Below are 20,407 nucleotides of genomic sequence, written 5' to 3' on the forward strand. Positions count from 1 at the left end.
CTTTTTCAGAGCAATGCAGATGATGTTTTCTGGACTTACGTAAAAGACTTTTCAGTCTGGAGTTTCAAGTCTTGAATTCAACAGTTTTCTGTAAGACTTCTTCATTTTTTCTCACCCAAATCACACAGATAACAATATTCCATGTAATTATCAAAGACTATTTCATAGAAAATTGCTCATGCTTATGACAACTTGAGTCAACTTTCCTGATGTCACAAGTATTACTACAAAATTATGGAAATATTAAGAAACAGCACTGAAATATACCTTTGTATATGGAAACTACACTACTGGTAATTTGCATAAAGGAGAAAAAATTTAATGCGATTAAATGGAACTTGTGGTATGGAATTTCTGTTTGACAGAAAAGTGATTTAAATTATTTTGAATAATTTTTCATACAAATTTTAAAAGGGTTCTAAAAAAAAATTTACTTTCTTAGTAGTTTCACAACTTGCAGGGAAACATTAAAATATCAATTATGCTTCATGTCCCTGCTTTTATGTAAATTTGTTTCATGTTTCATAAATCATTTCAAAAAAATGCGTAAATAAAAACACTTTAACACAATATTGTGCAAAACCTTGTATTTATTTAAGCAAAGAAAAGCATGAAAACAGTAGAAGTTTATTACAAAGTTTAATGGCAAAATTAAAAGAAAAATTGAAGAGCATACTACAATTGCAAGTAAAATCTTTGCATCTCTCTCAAACCAAAGAAATCCCTCATATTCCTGAAAATCAGTCCTGGGAAGTCTTCCAGAATTTCTTTCCCAGTAAATCAGAAGGCAGAGGAACTTGAAGGACCTGGGAGAAGAAGACACATCCAGTTAACCCAGTTATAGTTCTTTGTTCTATTTTATGAAAACAATTTGTCATCCTTCAGTGTCAGTCTCTTCTAAACAACTACAAATATGGTACATCTTTTCCACTTTCTCTCCTCAAAACCACAGTGTATAAGTCCTATTCATAATTCTCCAAGGACTAGTGAATTGGTGGAACTGAATAATAAAGTAGATATTTATGACAGCAGGATAAATTACCTCAAATTGATTTATATACTGTAGCAATCAAGGCTTCAGCTTGGTCTTGTAAATGAAATAATGCATGCTAAACAAAATTTTACTTTATGTAGTATGGAGAAAAGCAGTTCCCTAAAGTCAATGGGTTAATACTCTTTGCTCTCTGGCTTGCTGTCTCATCATACAGAAATTCAGTTTTATGTACATTCTAAACAGATATATTTACCACACAAAAATTACAACTCTCTTGAAAAAAAAAATCTCTGCTTAACTGACAATTTTTCATATTTTATAAACAAACACTGAGGAATCACCTCAGATATGGCCATGATAAAATGCTCTGAAACTTCACTCCAATTATACAATAAAAAGAATCACTTTGGATACAGTATTCAAACTGTGGGAAAAACCCCAGCAAAATTAATAGTTTTAAATACAATTATTCACTGTTGAAAAGGAGGAAAAGAACACAAAAATGAGATTGCATACCAGCTATAAGGGCAGGAAGACTTCCTGTAGCATATGAGAGGGAATGGAAAAAATGGTAAGAAAGGGAGATATAGACAGATGGAGGCTTTTCAGGACCAAAGAACCTTTCTTTACTCATAGTAAAAGAAGTCTAGGAATAAATCCTGTCCCACTTCCAGCAGGACTTGGGCCTAGATTAATTATCCCATAAAGTCATAGCAGTATCAATTTAAAAAACAGGAGTTTCATTTAATGCCTTCTACAAAAGGATTTAAGATGGCAAGAAAAAATACTTACAAGTGTAAAGATCTCTCTTCTCAAAGTTTTCAGTTCATGAGTTCCTGTAAGCATCATCAACTTCTCAGGCTCCTCTATTTCAAGAAGATTGCAGACAATATCTCAATCACCATTCCAGTCTTCAGCAGCCTCAGTTTTCTTGACATTCTTTATCCAACATAAAATGACCAAGTACAATAGTGTTCATTTCCTGCCCTTGACTTCCTACTAACTCCTAATTTTCCCTTGATCCAATACTCCTAGGCGTCTTAAAATTATTTCATACAGCTATTCCACTTAGCAACAATCTGACACGCATCCTTATCATGGTGGTATTTCTCTGAAACTTTCATCTCTCTGGATGGTGAATAAATCCAGGTCCTCTCTGGGGTTTTGGATATACACACAAGCCCAGGGAACGACGATGTACTGGAACGTCAGATAAAGTGAAGTGTAGGTGAGCAAGAGACCACGAGTAATTGTACAGCACAATTTAACACTAGGAAACAATGTAGTTTACAGGAACTCAGGGCAAGAGGAAGGTGTACAAAGAGCACAGCTGTGGCAACTTGCAATCCAGGGCAAAATTTCCTTGTCCACGTTAAGTCTACAAACAGTGAGTAATCACATGGTATATCTTATCTCATTAACAAAAACCCCTCTGGTGCATCCACAGGGATGAGATTCATTTTGACACAAACTAATATGCTACAAACACATAGGGCTTTCAGGAAAACTGCCCTGACAGTATTAGCATGTGTTCTGACAGCACATTACAACGCTGCTATGTCACACTGGAGGTTAGAAGTAAGCCCAGAATAGTTTTCCCACACCTCTAGTGTTTGGATTTCTAAAGAGGCTGTTACAATATGACAAATAAGATTAAATACTGCTAGCATTTTCATGAGGAGGAAAAATTAAAAAAAAAAAGTTGAGAATAACACACAAAATCATCTGGTATAAGAAAGCTAAGGTTTAAAATCCACCTCCTCTTAATTTAGACCAGAAATTCAAAACTGAAACTACTGTATTCCAGCAAGGGCCAGTATCTACCCCCTCTGAAATTTTCTTTAATTATGGTTTTTCCTCTTCTGGCTTGGTTTGACAATTAAGTTTTATCTTGCTGAAAATGCTACAGCATTCTGCTTTTATTGCAGAGTGGAAACTAATGAGACATTACCAGATTACACTTTCATCACTATACTGATGGAAAGTTTGAAAGAATGTCCTGAACATTTAACATACTCAATTCCTACATTCAATCCCTCAATATATTCTACATGTGTTTATCTATGTGCTAAAATTAGGTACCAAAATCCATACTAATCAATCAAAATATCTATGACTTCAGTCCTTATTTATACACCCAAAAACCTCCTTTATGGCATTCAGATTTGAATGAGAAGTAAATTAGCATTTTCATCCATGCCATCTGTATCTTCAGAAGTTCTTTAAACTTTTCCAGTTTGCAGAGGTCTTTAGCAGAGCAAAAAGACTCCCATCACTAGAATAACTATGTCACACACTTGTTATGCAAGATTAAGGATTAAGGGCTCTCTCAGTTGTCGTAAAGCTAAAATAAACATGGCTTTCCTCCCACCAAAATATTTGACAAAACTGCAAATGTGTTTAAACATTACCAGGATGTACCATCAGATGACCTAATCAGCACAGATTTATTATTAATGGCATTCTTAAGCATAAGAATTTATTATTAATACTTAATAATTCTTTAGGACTTTTTTACTACAGAAAGAAGCTAAAATAAAAGTATTATCACTTTCAACTGTATAAATTAGGATCCAAGTGACTTAGAACTGCAGCAAAAAAGGGTTCTTTTAAATTAGGAAAAGTACAAAAGTCAATAGTGAAAAGATAGCAATAAATAAAGATGTTTAATGTACAAACCAATATTCATATAAAACCAAGAAATGAGATCCAAGTAAAAATCTAAAATAAATACAGAATATTATTGAAGTAAATATTAAATGCACTAGCATTTCAAACATTTTTGAAAGGAAAATTCTGCAATTCTGTGTTTATTTCTATATAAATTACTAAAGCCCAATTCACAGTGTTGATTTTGAATCCTATAATTTTATTACAGGATTTTTGACGTACTTTGTAAATGCAATGTCCCCATTTCATTTATTCATTCTAACTTGAGTGCATCACTCAGTGTAACTTGAATATATTAGAAAGATTCAAATCAAAAAGCTATTTAAAGAAAAATCTTTGAAAGTTTTTATATGTCCCTGGGGGAAATAACTGCTCTTAGCACTTAACTATGACCACCACTATATTGGGGGAAAAAAAAACCAAAAAACAAAAAACAACAAAAAAAAAAAACCCGTTCATTTTGCTGTTTTTCTTATGATATGTAGATACTAGTTTTTCAATGAGTTTTCAGAATACAGTTTTCCAAGCTTCATACATTTCCCCCAACTATCTTTTATGGTTGAAAGTTTCCAAGTTTTGTCTTTCTTCATCAAACACTTACTGGAACAGCTATGCTCTCCAATATGAAAATCCTGACAAAGCAGCAAATACATTAACAATCACCAGGATCTCCAAATGTAAGTTGGTGGTAAAGACAAACTTATTTACCATATTAATTAAATGGCCTATTTAACATGGAATATCAATTCTCTAATCACATCTCATTTGAACTTCTTATTTCAATTAGCAACCCTAAAGTCTACTAGAGACCCTACTGTTCTAGAATCATTAAGAACATTTTCATTATCTGTCAAATGAGGAAGTAAAAGGCAGAAACTGCAAATACTCTCAGGAGTAGGCCTCTACCCTACTTAAGAGATGATTAGGGAGAAAGCAGCAGTAGTTCTCATTAGTTGCTTAGCAATGAAATGTCCCCGTATGAAACAAGAAATGAAAAAGCAACAGAGGTGTTGCCATGCAAATGAATAAATGGATTGTCTATCATCCACTCAAGGATAATCTGTCCTTCATTAAAATGAATCAATCTGGATTAATACACTGATGGATATCTTGCACAGACCAGGTAGGAAGAATCCACTATATGCAGCCCTACTGAAGTAGCCAGACAATGCATTGTTCAAGTTTACACACACACTTGAATTTTCACTGTATGTGTGTACGACAAACACAAGCACAAGAAAAACAGTTTTAGTTCAAGCCAGATTAACACCGTCATTTTTACTGCTAAACCTTACCTTTTATATCCATAGTTATACCCAAGTTATTAGTGAATTATTAACAATCTGTCATTCTCTTAATGCTTATAACAATTTAAATACAAATCTGTAAATTTAAGATTTATCCCACATCTAAGTTGTTTATGTTTTCAAAAGCATACTTGCACATAAAGCCACAAACTCAACACAAATAGAGCTGTTGACACTACCATCATTACTAATGTTGTAAGTCTCAGAAGAGCACAGTTCTTAAACAGAGAAATTTGATTACTGTTGTCTTAATTTTCAGACCCTAATTCCAGGATGCCATTATTTCAGTCACAGATGCAGTTTAATAGGTTCCCTTCACTTTAATTTCCCCACAATATCTGTGTTTCATGGGTTACTTTTTTTGTTTTGGTGATTTTTTTTCCTGTGGGTCAGGCATTATTGGGTTTTTTGTTTTTCTTTCTTGTTTTGCTGGTGTTGTCCAGTTCATATGTACAATTTTAAGTTTTCACAAAAAACATAAATTAAAAGAGAAAGGGAAAATAAAACAATGAACACTGCTTAAGTAGAAATCAAGATGATTCCTGAACTTCACTGACTACTTAAAATCTTGTTGCTTCTCAGTATATATTTAAAGCGATACAGATTTATAATTACAAACATTTATGATTAAATTAATCTATCAATCTACGCTTTGATTAGCTCATCCAAACTGTTAGTCAGATTAAAATGAAAATGATGTTTCAAAACCAATACTAACTCATAATCTAGTATTAAGACAAATCTTACCTATATATTCACAAACGAAGACTACAAAAAAAGGAGTAACAAGATCATTTATGCCCTGAACATATCCACTGGCTGGATGACGTATTGCCCAGATAAACAAAATTCTTTCAAAGATCTGAAAAAGAGGTAAAGAAGCTATCAGGTAATTTAACAAGTAATGAACACATTTTAAACAAGACACTTGTAAATTATCATAACACTGTAGAAACATAGAATATTCTGAGTTGGAAGGGACCCATCAGGATCACTGAGTCCAACTCCTGGTCCTGTGCAGGACACCCCAGGAATCATACCATGTGCCTGAGAGCATTGTCCAAACAACTGAACTCAGGCTTGGTGCTGTGGCCATTTCCCTGGGGAGCCTCTTGCAGTGTTCAACCACTCTCAGAGTGAAAAACCTTTTCCTAATATCCAACCTAAACCTCACCAACTCAGCTTTGTGCCATTTCTTTGAGTCCTGTCACTGGTCATGAGAGTAAAAACGTCGGTACCTGCCCATCTCCTTCCCCTCGCAAGGATGTTGAAGACCTCCTTGCAAATAAATTTAATATCATGAAGTTAAGTAGTAGAAAAAACATGCATACACAAGCACAAATGAACACTGGTACTCATAACTAACTCCCAGTGCTATGTAAGCTTCTCAGTTCTTCAAAAGGAAGCATTTTCAGAGTATTAGCACATGTTAAAACCAACCTGGTATATAATTCAGTTACAGTAGTTAATACAAAGTAGCATGTATTCACTGGAGCTTTTCCAATAATATAAAAATTCTCTTTTCTCAAGGGAAAGAAATATTAAATTATCTTCCCATCATTTTTCATCTCTTTGAAAGAAGTATTCTACTAATGCAGTATTCTTTTTATTCCTAAGTAACAGAAAGAAGGACTTGATATAGTTTAGATTTTTTAATAACATACCCATAAAAAGAGATTCCACAACAGTTAAGCCTGCCTAATACTGCTGTGTGGAGTTTTATACTCCAGAAGTCTGTAATGCTGGTTAATAAAAAATCTGAAACAATCAGGAAACGTAGAAATAAGGCAACTGCCTGCCATATCACAGAGCCACACCCTCTGAACTCTGTAAACTGAAGCTTGCTTAAGATCTGCAAAAGCTCATGAGGCCACACCGTATCTCAGTATGAGAAGAGTAGAGAGCAGGGAAATCACAGAACTCTTCTCTGACTCCATTTAGGTCTGTGACAGGCTGTATTTCCTCTCAATTATTTGTTTCTGAAGATATTACATACCCTTGAAAGGCTGCAAATAAGCAGCAGAGTGAAAGCTCATACATGCTTTGTCCTAACTACAGGCACTGCATCAGGGATATATAATCTTCCAAAACAAAAAAATGTTTGCTCATTCATGAGAGCACAAACTATGTTGTTCTTCAGATCACTCAATACTAACAAAAAAGGTGACATTTTGGAAGGATCCAAAGGATTCTGTGGTTTGCTGCAACTCCAGAAGTCAATGAATGCTCAGGCTTCAAGAAAGCTGGTAAAAGACCTGCCCTGAAAGGACGCAATAGGTGGAGGAAGTTATTTGTGAAGTTAGGATTATTTATATTCAATCTCACTTTAAGTTTTTCTTAGATTAAGAAGCTGACTGTTATAATTCAATTTTAAATAAAATCTTATTATTTAGTTTAAAAGCTCTCCTGCAGTCATTTTTAAGTAAGGAAAGGTATCAGCATAAAGGACTCACATCCTGGTGCTTGAAAGTCTCATCACAGGCTTCCACATAAGTTACCTGAAGCTGAAACGTATTTGCACCTTTTGCTTTGAAAACAAGTCCCAAATACCAACATCTATCATTCTACAGGCTTTCTTTTGAGAGTCAACTGATCTCCAGGTCTTATGTTTCCCTGGATGAAAATTTACAGAACAGGGGAAACACTCAACAACAGCAAGTACAAAAAAATGTTGGTGGCCACTGAAAAACAAACCTTAAGGGAGGTCACATCTGATCCATTACAACTACAACTGAGATTCAGTTTTTGTTAAGTGTGATTTCAGAGATTAGGCAAAAAGTATTCATTAGTAAATTCTCCATAGAAGCCTCTTTTTTCCATTAGCCATGATGCTTATTCCTTTAGCTACAAATTCTTGGTGCTAGTCCTGTCACCTCATGCTTTTTAATACGCACTGCATATTAAACTGAAAAAATCCCAACCTCTGCCCTTTAAGCAATAGCCAGCGGTGTTTCACTGTCTATCAATAACTGTATAAAGATTTTACACTCAGCCATTTGCAACATGCTTTTACATAACTATACCCTGAAGAAATTACAGTTGTTTATGTAATATTTTTAGTATTATTGGAAAACTGCCAATCTAGCAAGGTTACTTAGCTCACAGCCACTCAGCCTGCTTCTGTCCATTGCCACTTCTACTTTCAGCAACAGTAGTTTCTCAGCATTATCAGAGTTATTGTTCTGTGTTTCACTTCTGAAAAAGGACATGTCCAACATACTGCAAATACAAATAGCTTTCTCAAAAAATAAATATCAGATAGAGCTGACTAGAGAAACCTATTTAAGTAGCAACTGCAGAATGTAGAACAGGGTTATGCACTAGGCTAAAACTCATAGTGTGATGAGGGTTGCAAAATGTGCAAAGTCAACAACCAACCAAACAAAAAACCATGGCAATTCAGTAAGAACAATCAAAACACCCCCTGCAAAAACTATAAACATAGTGTTTTTTCATGAAGGCATGTGTGAAGTCAAATAATGCACAAATTTGTACCACCAACCTTTTGTTTCCTCAGAACCTGACAGGATACAAAGTTTGCATTGCAAATTGAGAAGCCTATGGATTTAAAAACATTTTTAAAATCCAGGTATGAAAACTAAGAGGGGGATGGTGTTTGGATTTGTTGAGATGGAAGAGGGGCTGTTATATTTTTTAGCAGGAAGCACCACTTAGTGATGGCACATCAGCTTTAATATCCCCAAATGCCTCTAATCAGAAATTCAAATACACACTGAAATAGCATTTTCAATTTCCTACCCATTTTCATAAAGTTTCATTTACTGTTCTGAATTGAAAAAAATGAGCACTGAAAACCTGAACAGCAGACTGATTTAAGTTTCTATACAGCACTCATGACTGTGTTCAAATAGGACTCATTAAAAAGGTCACTTTCCCAAAAGGATCCCTTCTTGATTTCCAAACCAGCAACAAAAAGTGGAATTATTTTTCTACTAAGAACCGCTACATCTCATGAGATGTCATTACCAATCTATTATTCTCTTTTGAATTTAACTCTCATTCATAATTACAGCAAGAATTATATTCATATAAATAAAGAGAAGAATCCATCAGCTTAAATGAAGGTATTGAATTACTTGTGGGTTTTGTCACCTCAGAGGAAGTCTGAAACCCCCAAAGCCTTAATCCAAAAGCTTTTGAAAATTTGCTTTTTGTTTTCTAAGTAGGGGAGGGAAAGAAAAAAAAAAAAGAGGGGAGGACAAAATTATAAACTATTTTAAATTGTGCAGTTTTCTTGAAATTATTATGTATAATATGCAAACATAGATGGGAAATACACAGCCACATGCTTTGCATTTCAACAAAATTCAGTTAAAGCAAGAGAAGGTAATAAATTAGACCAGTCCATGTTAGCTAATCAAATTTATTAAAACTAAATTGACAATCACTGGTCTTTAAAATAACTTGACTGCACTATACGAAAGACCACCTCCAACTCCTCTGTTCTTCTCTTTCAAGGCCACTATTAAGACATTTTTAGTCAGGTCCTCGCTCCAACATTATTTTCCCCTCACTCAGGATCTATATAACTCCCATAAAAAATAAACACTTTAAACTGATTTTAAAAAGAACATATAATAACTAGTTATTTCTACACATCAGATTCAAAACATCTTTTTCCAAACTGCAACATTTTATTATAGAAACCAAACTCCAAATTCAGATAAGAAATTAAAACAGCCTTATTAACGCTAATTAAAAGTTCTTTGGCAACATAGACTCTGATACCACCACAAACAGCAAAAATTTCCAAATGCTGCTATTCCAAGATTTAAGTCTTCTGACTGTGAGGTTTATACATGTGCTGTCTTTCTGAAGCTTTAACTAGTGCTTTTGTCCAGTTCTGTCAACTAGTCTCTTCACCTCATTCTACGTGAGATTCTTCCCAGAAGTGGTATCATTATTCTAAATCTTTGTGGCATCAAAAGTTTGTACAAAACTCACCATAATATCCACCACAGTAGCTTTGCACACAGTGTCATCCTTTGAAACCTTTTACCTTTACCCTGATTCCCTTCTCCTCTTTATAGACCTTGCCATCTCACCTTAAAAGGGGAGAGTGACTTGCTCACCAGAGACCAGCACCATCTTCTCTCTCTCTAGACAGGAATCAGCTCTGGGAACAAAACACTCTATCTGCATGAGCCCTTGGGAGTAGGGAAGGATCCCTGTGGGGCTGAGGGATTCACTGGTGCTATGGGAGGTCTCCAGAAACCCAGAAAGCAAGAGAAAGAAACCAGGGAGAAATTGGGTGCTATGACCCTTTCGGCATCTTTTGTACATTGGCATCAAGCAAGCTGGGTTTGGTTAAAATCAGACAGAGAGTAAAAGACAGATGCAAGCCCACCCCCTGATTTTACTTACACTACTCCTCGATTCATCCCTACAACAGCCCAGGTAAAACCCCACTACATAGAAAGCAGGTGGAAAGCCCTATATTTATAGTATTTTTTTTTTAAATGCTGTACTAGGCTATTTCTTCAAACCAATTTCTCCAACATGTTCAAGAGCACTGCCATTAAACAAATAATAGCAACAATGGAAAACCAAGTGAAAGCTAGTTCTCCATTTAAGTTCTCATAATGAACTATCAGATGATGTTCTAATTGGATCTATAATGCTATGAACGGAAGCACATGGAAGTACATTTGAAGGTCTAACTAGAACCATTAGAAAGGAGAATAAATTGAATTCAACAAAATAATTAAAAGAGGATAACCCACACCATCTATGCTATTTATGACCTATATACTTTAAAATGAAAAGACCCCATGAGATTTGATTGCCCAACAATATAGGCCAATTTGATTAATATATTTATCATTAATCACATATTTAATCACATTATTATATATTTACATTAATTATATCATTACAACAGTAGTAAAACCATTTAAATAGTGTACTCAACATACAAAACTTACAAGGAAGCAAAATCAGACAAGGCACTCAAACCAGTTGTGCTACAAATTCAAAACAGAGAATTTCCCACGTGGAATACCCTAAGAACTTCCAGACCTTAAGTGATTTTGACAAATACATGGAACCACAGGACTATGCTCTGGCTTACTTAAAAAACACAGAATTAATAAAATATATAAAAAGGTAAAAAAGGGAAAAAAGAACTCCTCAATGGCACAAGACCACAATAAAAACTGACAGATTCAATACAGGAAATTAATGAGGTGCCTTTGCTTTTATTACTCGTACTTACACTGCTATTCTTAGCCTCTACTTATATATCCTCATTTTTTTTACTTCTTTAAGCTAGTTCTGAAGTCAAAATAGCAAGTGCAATCAAATGAATTATTAATCAAACTGTGATATCAGATTCATTAATAAAATGTTTTCTCAAAAAGAAAATATATCATTCTTACCTCTGTTACTTTGGGCTGAAGTCTTAAAACTTCAGGACTCATGCGTGGGATATCTATGTGTATCTAATTAGACAAAGAAGAATACTGTAAAAGGAACCAACAGCACACTTTCTAAACAACATAATACTTTAAATAATTCTATTTGTTTACACTATTAGTTGTAATCCCATTGTATCATTACTTTTGGGATAACATGGATTTTTACTGTACTTCAAAACATACAGCCAATTCTTTAAGTTAATCTTTCAATGAAGCAAAATTTAAAAACATATATTTGTATTTACATTCTAGGATCTTTATATCACATTTCAATTATTTGCAAATTATAATCATATTGGCAATACTCATTACCTCAGCATAATTATGAGTAAATACATACTACTGCTTCTATAAAGTCATACTCAACTGCCACTGTCATACAACCATTTAGGTTGGAAAAGATCTGCAAGATCATCAAGTCCAATTGTCCAAAGATAAAAACAGATTTTTAGCACCTATTTTAATGTATTTAACAATCAAGAAGAGAGCACAAAATACCAGTATTTCTTAAACTTTTATTCCAAACTTCACAAAGGAGTTTTATGCAACAGAGTGTTCAAGTGATGATTTTGGGTTCCATTCACGAGTACCTTATGTTATTAATGCTATATACTTCTTGCTACTGAAGATTAGTCTTGAAGCTGAAAGGAAGATCTTAGCTTTTTCTGTCCCAAGGAAGGCTAAAGTATCATTGCTTAGTCTATATTTAGTGTTACAAACTACTCATTTCAATACAAAACTTGAAGAAAATCTGCTTATCTGGGTGGGCATGAAAGTTTGACACCCCTGTTTATTGCACATCATATAGTTTCAACTTCTCAAGCAGAAGCATGGAGCCAGTAAGAAACAGTCACTGTTGTACCTTCCCTGTCCATCTTCACTCATTTGAAAGAGGATCTGAGCAGGAGATGAAAGATTTGAAAACACAACTATTCTTAAACAGAAAGCCATGGCAACACTAAAGCTGACTATTCAAAATCCACTATTTCGAATTTCAGAACAAAACCACTTCATATTTTTGCTTCCAAAATTTAGGAAAATTATTAGAGAGTTGTCTATTGGGTAAGACTAAAGACACAGAGAAAACAGTAGCAAAGCTCAAAAATAATCTTTAAGTCCTTTAGCAAATGTTCTGTAGATAAAAGTCAGTTCAACAGATGTTCTACCTGTCTGTAGGTATCTTGGTGGTTTTCATCATTTCTGGAATCATAGTATTGTTCAACAAATGCAAAATACTCTTTGCGTTTTCTTTGTAAAGTGCTTTCTCTTCGGTCCACATTTGCAGGAAGATAGCCCTGAAAAAACAGCGAAATGAGAAGGATATTACTCTCTGCCTTACAAAAAGCACTGCTGGCATTTGATTACATGTGACAGGAGATCTAATAAACTGATGTAGTGCCATGTACTCCTACACAAGTCTAAATAATCCTTTACTAAATTATCTTTCTAATCATTCCAAACTGTACAAAAATTCAGATACAAACACCTTATAAAAACAGATGGGGTTTTTTTTGTTGTTACAAAATGCAATTTCTCATCAGAAATACTAAGATGATGTTGACTTTCAAGGAGAAAAACTTAAATAAATAAGTTCAGGCAAATTTAATACCATGTGAGTTCCTTAATTTCTATGTGGCCAGTACTGAAGCAATTTTATTTAATTTTTAAACAATGTGTATTAACTCAGTTGCCTTCAAGTAGGAATTACATACATTAGCAAGGGAGGCTTAGATTCAATACTAGGAAAAACTTCTTCATGGAAAGAATTATCAAGTATTGGAAGAGGCTGCCCGAGGAAGTGGCTGAGTCACCGTCCCTGGAGGTATTTAAAAGACATACAGATGTGGCCCTTAGGGACATGGTTTAATGGTGGACTTGGCAGTGCTGGGTTTATGATTGGACTACATGACCTTAAAGGTCCTTTCCAACCTACACAATTCTATGATTCTATATCAAAATCATTGAAAATGCTATTCCTGTATACTTTAATTACTTAGTTTATAATGACAACAGAATAAGTACAAGCCATATTACATTCCAGATACCTTAAGAGGTACTTGCTTTGGCAAAATGAATTCCTTTAAGATATACTGACTTGTGTCTGATTCCAGGCGCTTTAAATCCCACCAGCTTCACTTTTGCCTAAAGACTTTGTCTGACATTTAATATCCTCTCCCAGTGTTTTGTATTAAATATTGAATTCTGCAGCCCATTTATTCTCAACAGTTGTAGCTTTTTCCCTGTAGGATATCTTGGTTGGTTGCATTAGAAACTAAGTCATTTGTGAGATCAAATGTGATTGTTTGAAGGACACCAATACTTTCTCAGCAAGTCTTTTTGCCATTATTCAGCTTCGAAGACCGAGCTAATCTTTCAATTCGACACGTCGTGTTTCCTGTTCACTTTACAAATTAGGTTTTATTTTTAAAAGTTGAGAAGGCTTGCAACGTATCAGCACCAAATAAACTGGGGGAGAGTTTAATCCATTTATTCATTAATTTCCTCCAAAGGCTTTTGCAAACATATCTTTAGTTTTGTTATTCAAAAGAGGAGAGCCTGCATAGTTCTTCTTGCTGTTTAGGTACAGCGTTCTTAACATTTTTGCTACATTTTAAAAATAAATAATGTAATTTTTTTTTATATACTATTATCAATAGACATGCATAATATCAACAGAGTATTATATTATTTTCAAATGCTTTCCCTTTGAAAAACTGTCTTCATCAAACACTTGATAATATTATTAACCTGCTGACTATGTAATAAATATCTCAACTGATCATTTTCCTAAATCTTATTTTTAAAATTCCAATTTACATGCTGGTTTTACAAACAAGACAATCATCATTTGCCTCAGATACTACCAAGTGTACTCCATTCCCTGAAAAAAATTAAGTTTGGGCTTTTTAAGTAAGACTTTTGAATCCTTTTGAAACAAACATATACTAAAACTATAACTATACATTATAGTTATAATATAAAACTAGACCATAGTTTTCTGGTTGTTTTTTCAGTATTGCAACTCATCCTTAATCAAAATATCACTTGATTGTTAGGAACACTTGTATCCCCAGGAGCTCCTGGTGGTTTGTGTTGGAAGGGTCCTTAAAGACCACCTAGTTCCAACCCCTCTTCCACTAGACCAGGTTGCTCAAAGCTCCATCCACCCTGGCTTTAAACACTTCCAGGGATTACCATTATTCTCCCTTACACGGGACATATGTTAACAGTAAGTCACTATTAGGTTACCATCAGAAGAAAGCATGGTGGAGCTTCTGACCACAAAAACTGAAAGTACTTTTCTGAAGTGAAAAAACTGAAAAACTGAAAGAAAATGCTGCCATATAGTATAGAGAAGTAATGATAACTAAATGACTCATCTCTGGGTTTCCAAAATGTAGTAAATGAGGACTACATAGGAGATAAGAAATCACGGCAGGATTTCAAAATATTGCCATTTGGAGGTAGAAAAAAACAAACAAACAAGAAAAAAGCCATAGTTTCATACATCTCTTAATTTAAAAAAAAATCCACTTAATTGCTAAAGTATAAAAAAAGTAATCTGAAAGCAGGTTTTTTGCAGAGGTTATGGCAAGATGAAGTTAAGAATTGAACTGAAATAGATCCTGGAGTTGGTTAAAGCAACAGGAGAATGCTACACTTAGGCATTTTTCTAGACCAGGAATATTAAACCAAAATCAATTTATGGAATTAAGTTAAAGCTCTTGGAAAGTCCATGCTCTCACTAGAAAGCAAGAGGAGTCAGCTCCCTTTATATTTTTATAATTTGCATAATTCCAACTCTCTAAACCCCAGTGTCAGTCTTCTGATTCAGAACTCAAGAAATGCTTATGCCTTAGCTTACTGTGTTTCAAAGTCACATTTGAGTTAGCCTTATTTTTTCTTACTTTGAGTATTTTAAATCAGACATCCTAAACTTCAACAGAAAAAAATGGGTTTTTTACTACCAAAATCACAGATAACTTTGGCAACAGAACTAAAATAAATTGTAAGCTCCATGTTTAATTTCAATTACAGCAGGATATTTGAATTTCCACCATTAAGCTGCATCTGCATTTAGCATTAGAAGGAACTAAGCTGCAAATTTAGTAGAACTCATCAGCAAGACAGATTCTTTCAGTCACTGGAAATCAGTGTCAATCTGAAGTAAATACTTTGCATTCCCTATGGAATTATTCTATAAAAAGCAAAGCTATTTAAGTCTACTCTCTGAAAAATTCAATAGTGTTAAACTGGTGTGTGTAAAATTCAAATTTTAAACAGTTCTTAAATGCATGAAGATTTGCTGAGAAAGTGTCTTTCATAGCCTCTGGAGAGTAGACATCACAAGAGTTCTGCTTCTTTTTAATACAAACATCCTCATAAACCTTTTCCCAACCACAGGCAGACAAACAACAGCTAAAATGCATAACTGTTTGTCATCACAAGCACTATAGCTGAAAAGATTGACATGAAAAATATTTCTATGAAGAATACACTGTATTTTTGCTGAAGAACCTTTTTAAACATAGTGCAAACACCAAGATGACAAAAAACCTGTTCTGTCACAGATCCCACAAGCTTCTCTCTGATGCCCAACTCAAACACCTCTGTGTGCTGCTCCACAGTACTTCAGTCAACCTACTCTTAAAGCTACAGCCACTGCAAAATCCTCTGGCCACTGGGAAAAGTTCAGAGTGCTCAGCCAGCCAGAAACTCACATCACAAAAACGTGATTAGCTTTTTAATGAGGTTGTCTCTCTGACTAACTCACAGGTCTGACGTCAGGAGAGCCATTGACACAACTTAACAGTGGTTCAGAGTTGCTCATCTTAAAGCACTATGGAAAAATCAGCCAAAAAAACCCTATAGGTCCTATCACAGCTTTTCCTCACTACAGTGCTAATCCTTTCTTGTAGTTATTTTAATGTGAAGTCAGAATGAAGCCTTTTGTAGGATGCCAATAGTCTTTGTTTCCCCTACTGTGTGTCTATTTTCAAGAAAACTATTAAGAATATACTTGTCTTTGAACTCTCCACCATTCCATCGAAACTGGCTGAAAGAGGCCACTGTTATCACAAGCCTTTCTTTCATAGAAAGCCAGGCTGAAAAATAAAGATACACAGCTGACATGATTTACTACTACTTCTCATCCCCCTCCTATCAATTTGATAGATTAATCTTGAAATTGAGTAAAAGAACAAAACTTCCATTACGATTCAGCACAGGACATGTTTTCAACCATCACTGATTGATTACAATTCATGCAAAATCATTTGCAATGCTTGCAAAAGCTATTACTACTAAATGCAGAGGAAGAATAAAAAAAAACTACAACTTACTGAAAGAAGCTTCCACGCAATAGGACGAACACGTTTGGGAATGCCAGACCAACTCAATTTTCGCAACTCATCTATTAAAACACAAGAGTTTCATGAGAAGCATGGAAACTACTACTGATTTATATACACAGGTATATTCAAATTAGCACAAAGGTGTTTACAACAATGATCACATCTTCTTAGAAAATCCAGTGAAATTAGAAATACAGGGCAATCCTAATGAATTAATAAAATACTGGATAACTGCTATCCATAGGGACACCTGTGGTAATAGGTACTGAGTGTGATAAGGTAACTTTCTGGAGTATTTCTCAGCATTACTTTTTGGTATACATGCCTTATATTGTCTCACTTACTACATAAATGTATTATTCTTCCAAGTATTTTTGAGATACATATGAAAGGAATACAGTGTATCAAAGCAGGTAAAGCAGTTGCAATATTATTAAAGTCTACACAAAATAAGGAGCAGCAGCATATGCTTTCAAAAAACATTAAAAAGTTCACAGTACTTCTGCATACTAAGTATGCCTGGATGGAGAAAGCACAAAAGCATGCTTATACACATAACCCCAAGAAATGTCATAGTATCACAATAAATTTCTCCCTTATCCTTCGTCTCAAGGAGTTGAGAGGCATTGGAAGAATAAAAAATGACCAAAGGATCAGTAACATTAGAAAAATATGACATTACTAGAGTTCAGTGTGAACCAAAGCCTCAAAGAAACAATGAAAGCAGAACTTGTACAGACTATAAACACAGATTAAGAGATAAATTCAAAAAGTTACAGGCTGGCACAACAACTACACTTCCATCATGAGTATGCTGTCACTGCAAACACAAGGATTGAATGGGAAAAAATGCAATAAGCAACTGAAACAAATTTAATTTATTATCAGACTCCAGCTGTGATGATCATACACAAGCTGCTCAACAGGGACCCCAGACAGCACCTGGTCACACAACTTAACCTTGTTTCCCATTTTTTGACCTTCTTTTTCCAGCACACTTCTACTTCCTTTTCTCTGCCCCCATTTAACAAACCACTCAAATTATTTCTTCCCTTCATGGTTCCAGCTTTGCTACTACTATACCCAAATTTGGTATTTCTGAAATGATTATCAGGCACCATTGATCTTGTAACACCGCATTTCCCTAAGTGTCCACAGTGCTCCTCTCCATGCAATAGCACTGTTTGGGCATTTCTCACACAATTCCCCCTTTACTACTTGTGAAATCCAGGAACACCATAGGGTGCTATCTACAACTTGTGTCAGCTTCTCACACTGTGGTTTGTTACATACAGCAATTTCTCACATCACCTACCATAGTTCTCCACACCCCAGGGAGTTTGCTCAGCCTCCAAGCAGCTTCAGTATTGGCTTGCAGCCTCTACCACTTCTGCAACAAGCTTCAATTCCACATGATTTGATGCCAAGTAAATCCCCACGATACCAAGCACTACATCATAAGTAACAGTACCACTGGTTATATTCTTCTAAAAGCCAAAAAGGCAGGAATTGGTCAGAAAATGTAAAGGCAAAGTAAACATGTAATATGAACAAGAGTATAAAAATGGTATTTTGTATAGTTTATGAACAAAAACAATTTTAAAAAAGAGGTAATATCTGCCTTAACTAAACAATCTACAAATTATATATGTATTTCCCTTCCACCATGATAGTTAGCTCCAGTTGGTTTAATACCAATGAAAGCTCAAAGCTTTCAAAAGCAAAATCTCCAGCTGTGCATCTTCCTACTCTACTCCTCCTTGTGCAGTATTTATGAACAAATATGTTTTACTGGATCTAATCTATTTGTGTCCAGACCAAATGGAATCCGCATCTTGTGCATTAATTTATTACTTCCTTACACAATCATTTTGCTCAAGTTTCAAGTTTTGGCTACCTTTACACACAACCATACTGTTTACAAACAATGTAATTCGTATATGCAGAAAATAGAAAATAAATTGCAACTCAGCAACTATTTTTATTATTTTCTAGTAACATCAATTGTCCATTCTCAACTCTATACCCACCGAACTCTGATCTTTCACCTTTCCTTTCTTTTCTCACCCCTTACTCAACTCAATAGGAATCCATGCCCAAACACGGGTACCAACCTCTATAAACAGCCCACGTAAAGAAAAAAAAGTACAAAACAGGAAAATATGCAAATTTACTGTCACAATCAGAAATGTGAAGCATGTGATTAAATGAGTGACAATCATCCCAAATCACCCAGTACAAAAATTCCACTTACTTTTAAGTAACTCATTTAAGGCCACAGATAGGAAATACACAAAGTGGAACAGAGCTTATTTTCCCTCCCCTCCTGATGCTATTCTGCGATGAACATACATTTCCTTTAATTAGGGATAGCTTGGGTTATTGTCTAATTCTGAAAAATAACACATATCCTACGGGACTGGGTTCCAAAGGACCACTCCTTCCAGAAGGAAATCTCAGCACTGGACATGGAAGTAAAAACCAAGGACAAATCATCTTTTTTTAACAATATAACACTTATCTGAAACCGATCCTCTATTTATCTGTAATTTAGGATTTGGGAGTGAATACATCCCTGCATTCTTCCATGCTGAACACAAATAATTATTACATTGCTTTGCCACTGCCTTACCCTCTCTGGGAGCTCTTTTTATAGCTAGATTGTCTGCTGGGCCTACAAAATCTTTGGCAATGTTCCTTCTCCCAATATATTTGAGAAAAAACACTTAAAGCTAGTTTTTGTATGTTTCCAAGTTGTTTCTCAAACTCTCTTTTAGAAATGCTTCTGTTCATTTGGCCTGACAGGATTCATGTTCCGCTCTGCTCTCCTTATTTGACACAGAACTTTACCTTTTGGATTGTATTTAATAACCTTCTATTGTATTTAATAACCTCCTCTGCTCTGTTGTTATGCCATCCTTCTAAACTTTCTCAAGGCTTTTGTTTCTGGTTTTGCTTTCATAAGTGGTACAGTAATTGCTTTCAGGACAGAAACTGTTAGACAGATGATTGCACATCTGAGAGTTAAGTCAACTCCATCACAAACCATTAGCCCTAGGTACATGATAATTCTATTTCTTCACATTGGCTGCTGTCCTATATCACAGTCTTCCAAAATTCCAGGATCTCAGACTAACCCAAAAAAACATATAAAATTCTGGCCCTAACTTTTCACTACAGTGAACTCAACTAGTATTTTGCCAGTGACAAAGAGCACACAGTAAAACTCAAAGGGGCTATGCAAGAATTCTTATCAGGTGTAGTAGCAAACCCCAAAAGCACATAGTCTGACCCTCCCATGTCGCTATTGCTAAAGCATCAATTCACATTATGCTTTCCTCTGACGGTGCAACACCAAGAGTAAAGAAAACAAAGAACCCTGCCCTTTCCAACAACAATTACAACAGTCAGACAAAAGTCACTCCTAGAAGACTTAATCTAACACTACTACAGCATAAAATAAAAAATTCTTCTGGTGATAAGAGAGATAAAAAAAATTGAAGCATATACACAAGAGTACCATTTTAGAAATACATAAAAGACTGTCAGTGAAGCTAAATTCTAATACTGCTGTTAAAATGCAGTAATTACATGTGAATATTATTAGACATACATAACTAAATTCTACAGCATCTCTATTACTGT

General features: G+C 34.8%; 1 protein-coding gene across 1 annotated transcript in view; it reads right to left on the reverse strand.

The window, feature by feature from the left end:
• TBC1D22A (TBC1 domain family member 22A) overlaps window positions 1-20,407 on the reverse strand; it is a 146,104-nt gene that overhangs the window by 108,899 nt on the left and 16,798 nt on the right. The window contains exons 5-8 of the mRNA XM_082280294.1: window positions 16,751-16,821; window positions 12,575-12,703; window positions 11,370-11,432; window positions 5,719-5,833 (exon numbers count right to left, since the gene is read on the reverse strand). Coding sequence (XP_082136420.1) covers window positions 5,719-5,833; window positions 11,370-11,432; window positions 12,575-12,703; window positions 16,751-16,821 — 378 coding nt within the window. The remainder of the gene's footprint in view (window positions 1-5,718; window positions 5,834-11,369; window positions 11,433-12,574; window positions 12,704-16,750; window positions 16,822-20,407) is intronic.

Source organism: Coloeus monedula (assembly GCF_965178545.1).
Source record: "Coloeus monedula genome assembly, chromosome: 4".
In the NCBI taxonomy this organism is placed as follows: domain Eukaryota; kingdom Metazoa; phylum Chordata; class Aves; order Passeriformes; family Corvidae; genus Coloeus; species Coloeus monedula.